The sequence below is a fragment of the Aedes albopictus genome, chromosome 3 (assembly GCF_035046485.1).
Source record: "Aedes albopictus strain Foshan chromosome 3, AalbF5, whole genome shotgun sequence".
NCBI lineage: Eukaryota > Metazoa > Arthropoda > Insecta > Diptera > Culicidae > Aedes > Aedes albopictus.
Window position 1 is genome coordinate 105,922,396 of NC_085138.1, and position 3,384 is coordinate 105,925,779.

The following is a 3,384-nucleotide window of genomic DNA, read 5'->3' on the forward strand; positions in this document are numbered from 1 at the left end:
AGATTAGTTATTTATGTAACGAGTTGCAAAAAGTTGACTTTTTCAGCATGAGTCGTACATTTATAGGATAAATACGTATGGAACTCGTTCCATACAAAATTTTATGCAATGATTTTTTTCATTATACAACTCATTTGATATTTATAATGCAACCCAAATGAGTTGCATTATGAACATTATGCAACTATGTTTCATTATGCAACTCATTTAAGTTGCATTATGAACCAGTTCAGAAAAAATGGCCTTTATCATACCATAATGAGTTATATAAAATAGAAATTATGATACTAAATTGCATAAAATCATTTTTGATGACATATCTTTCAAATTGAAAACAAAGGATCATATTCGAAAAGTAATGATTTAAGAAGGTGCATCACTTATTAATACATGATTGTCATACGAATCACCATTACTCAGTCAAGCTCAGTCAAGATCCAATGGCACACATGACACATCGTCATCATCATCCGGCTGGTCCATAATTCGGTCGCGGAATGATAACAGCACTAATTCGTATGTTATGATCGTTCCAGCAATCTAGAAAAAGCAAATCGTAAAGCAAACCTTTGTTTGGCCAAGACCGTAAGCCTTACCGTTAGGAATATCCTTCGGGAAACTAGAAAAACGCCCATTCCTGTGAGACTAACGCCTCGCCTGGAGTACATTTGCACCCGTTGTAGCTCATCGCAGTATTCGTCGTTCGGAACCCGTAGAATCAACCTACAAGGTTGATGACTAGCATCCTGAACTTGCGAGCTGTACCAAAACATTAGAAATGTTCGCAGCAGTAGAAAGCTGAACGAATAGAAGAAGTACACTCTGTTTATCAAAAACGGTTGTTCCAGGGTGGCGTTCATTATCTGTAGACAGATGAAGTACAGGTCATTGGCATACGAGACGAACACCAGACGATTGATAGATCGATTCAGTAAAGTGACTAAGTCACAGAGAGATACGTATTGTATGCGAATTTGTTCCCAGAAATTCTCGCAAGTGCTGCTTCCACTTCGTATCCGATCCGATATGCGTGTGTTCAGTTGAGTAAAGCGAGTTGTCAGACCTATACTGACTAGCACTATGAACAGGTCTACGAAATTCCACGCGAATGTCATGGCGACGACTACGTACTAAAAGAAATAGAAGATCATGATGCACGATATGAAATTTGAACAGATATGATTGCACTGATTGTATTCACCTCATTATAGATTGCCACTGGAAGGTTATATGGAATGCTATGAAATGAAGAACTGAAGGTTTTCAAACAGAAGAACTTCACTGGTTTCGAAATAGTCCAGTTGCAATGCTTGATTTCTCTTTGTAGATTGGCGATGTTATTTGCCACGGAAAAGATGTGTTCAGCTGTAATATCGATATTGGTTATGGAATAGTTCTACATCAACATAAAACCCTACTTACCAAGAGCAAGCATTAAAACCACAATCGCGGTACGACGGATGCTGCTCTTCAGTCTTTTACCGCGAAACGGTTTACGCAGAAATACCCGCTCCGTTTCCGCCCACACGGTAACCACAAACTGCCATTCTTTGGCCAGTGCCCAGAAAAGAACTGCACTCGTGGCACACACAGCGAAGAAAAACGGTTCGGCTATGTTAATAGCATCCAGTCCGGATCTAGCGAGGCGTTTCAGGCTTAGTGCGGACACGGCGTATCCTCCGAAATTGGCCACCATGCTCAGAACCGCTGCCCAGCTGGTCGATTTGAACAGCATTTCCCGTGGAAGACGATTCATCACGGTGTGCAGTGGGAAGACTCCAAACAGTTGGGAAATTCGGAGAACTGTGATGCAGAATTTTAATGAGCAAGTTGTCTTGGAAATTCTGTTATTATTACCTGGTGCCAGGCTTGTCCGCACTGAACGCATGAAAATTCTGCTCTTTTGATTTACACCATCAAAACCATCGTATTTATTCAATCTTCCTATTTTACCTGATAGAAGGATGTTTGAATATCCTAAATGTCATTTCGAACTGTCAAAAAATCGCACCGCAGTGCCGCACTGAGCGTGCAAAGAGAAATTCACTGGGGTGAATTCACCCGGGTGAAATTCTCTTTGCGCGCACAGTGTGGCACTGCGGTGCGATTTTTTGACAGTTCGAAATGACATTTAGGATATTTCAACATCCTTCTATCAGGTAAGATAGAAAGATTGAATAAATACGATGGTTTAGGGGATGTAAATCAAAAGAGCAGAATTTTCATGCGCTGAGTGCGGACAAGCCTGCCTGGTGCGATAGCAATGTGGAAGAAGTCGCATTCTGAGTCGTTGTCTTCCAAAGATTTGTCGAGCTCTTCATCAAGTTGCAAGATTTTGCTTTGCTTCCATAGTACGTATCGGTCACGCCACAGTGGATCTATCATCGTGAGTTCACAGTCATATCTGAAATAAAATGGGCGTTTGTATGAACGAGTATTGTGATCATTTACCTCAAATTCATAGTATCCATTAAGTCATGTGAAATCCAAAATATAGAAAAAAAAAGAAAAAGTTTAAGTGAAATATTATTTTGAAAATTTTTTTGGAGCAGGTTCAGTAGAAATCCCTCGAGTTATTGCAGGACGAAACACGCCACGAACTGCAGGAAAAATTAAAGATTGAATTCATGTAGTAGGAGAAATTCCCGTAGGAGCTCAAGAAAGAATCTCAGATGGAACACCATCAGTTCGAATTCCTGGAAGAACTGCAGGGAAATCCATCTTGAAACTCTAAGAGGAATCCTTGGCGGAACACCAGAAGAACTCCAGAAAAATCCATTGAAGAAATCCCATCCGTGGGTATCTCTGGGAATCCTCGGATTAAGTCCAGGAGATATTCCTTGAAGGACTCGGGAAGAGGTTCCAGAAGTAAATTTGGTATTGATCTTTGAAAGAATTTCAGCAGAAATCTTTAAAAGAATTACAAAAGAAACAACAAAGGACGTTGAAAAAGCACAAAAGAAATTCCGGGATAAACATCATCAGTATGAATCTCCGGATGGTCTTATGAAGAAATCCGTAGAAGAACTATAAAAGAAATATATTGAGGAACTCCAGGAGAAATACTTGCACGCTAAAACCACTCAGCACCTAAAATGTGTAAGGCCTACTCATAAGTGCATAATTTTCAGACCACACAAAAATGTGTAACAGTTACACATTCTAAAGAACAGCTCGTACACTCTTCTAGATGCGAAATTTCAATATTTCTTTTGTTTACCAAGGTCACTAGTAAACCTAGCTAGATTGCCGTACAAAAACTTTTGCGAATTTCACGATTTTGCGGACGCAGGAGCTAATTTTGTGAATGTGTAAGTGTTACACATTTTTGGTGTACATAGCAAAAAAAAATCTTGTGATATCACATCATTTTCGCTGCAAATC

General features: G+C 39.7%; 2 protein-coding genes across 2 annotated transcripts; both read right to left on the reverse strand.

The window, feature by feature from the left end:
• Window positions 1-369: 369 nt before the first annotated feature.
• On the reverse strand, window positions 370-1,195 carry LOC134284314 (gustatory receptor for sugar taste 64f-like). The gene is made up of 2 exons (XM_062843122.1): window positions 597-1,195; window positions 370-540 (listed from the first exon to the last, which is right to left on the reverse strand). Exons 1-2 carry the CDS (start codon window positions 1,113-1,115, stop codon window positions 427-429), a joined length of 633 nt encoding a protein of 210 aa, XP_062699106.1. The 5' UTR covers window positions 1,116-1,195; the 3' UTR covers window positions 370-426.
• A 219-nt stretch (window positions 1,196-1,414) lies between these two features.
• LOC134290310 (gustatory receptor for sugar taste 64a-like) lies at window positions 1,415-2,247 on the reverse strand. Its single transcript, XM_062857418.1, has one exon. It carries the CDS (start codon window positions 1,886-1,888, stop codon window positions 1,415-1,417), a length of 474 nt encoding a protein of 157 aa, XP_062713402.1. The 5' UTR covers window positions 1,889-2,247.
• Between the last annotated feature and the right edge of the window lie 1,137 nt (window positions 2,248-3,384).

Bases quoted from the DNA above. Each gene is read 5' to 3' on its own strand.
- LOC134290310 (XM_062857418.1), bottom strand. From the start codon at position 1,888: ATGCGTTCAGTGCGGACAAGCCTGGCACCAGGTAATAATAACAGAATT.
- LOC134284314 (XM_062843122.1), bottom strand. From the start codon at position 1,115: ATGACATTCGCGTGGAATTTCGTAGACCTGTTCATAGTGCTAGTCAGT. The intron at 541-596 runs GTAAGGCTTACG...TGCTTTTTCTAG, and splicing joins CCCGAAGGATATTCCTAACG to ATTGCTGGAACGATCATAAC.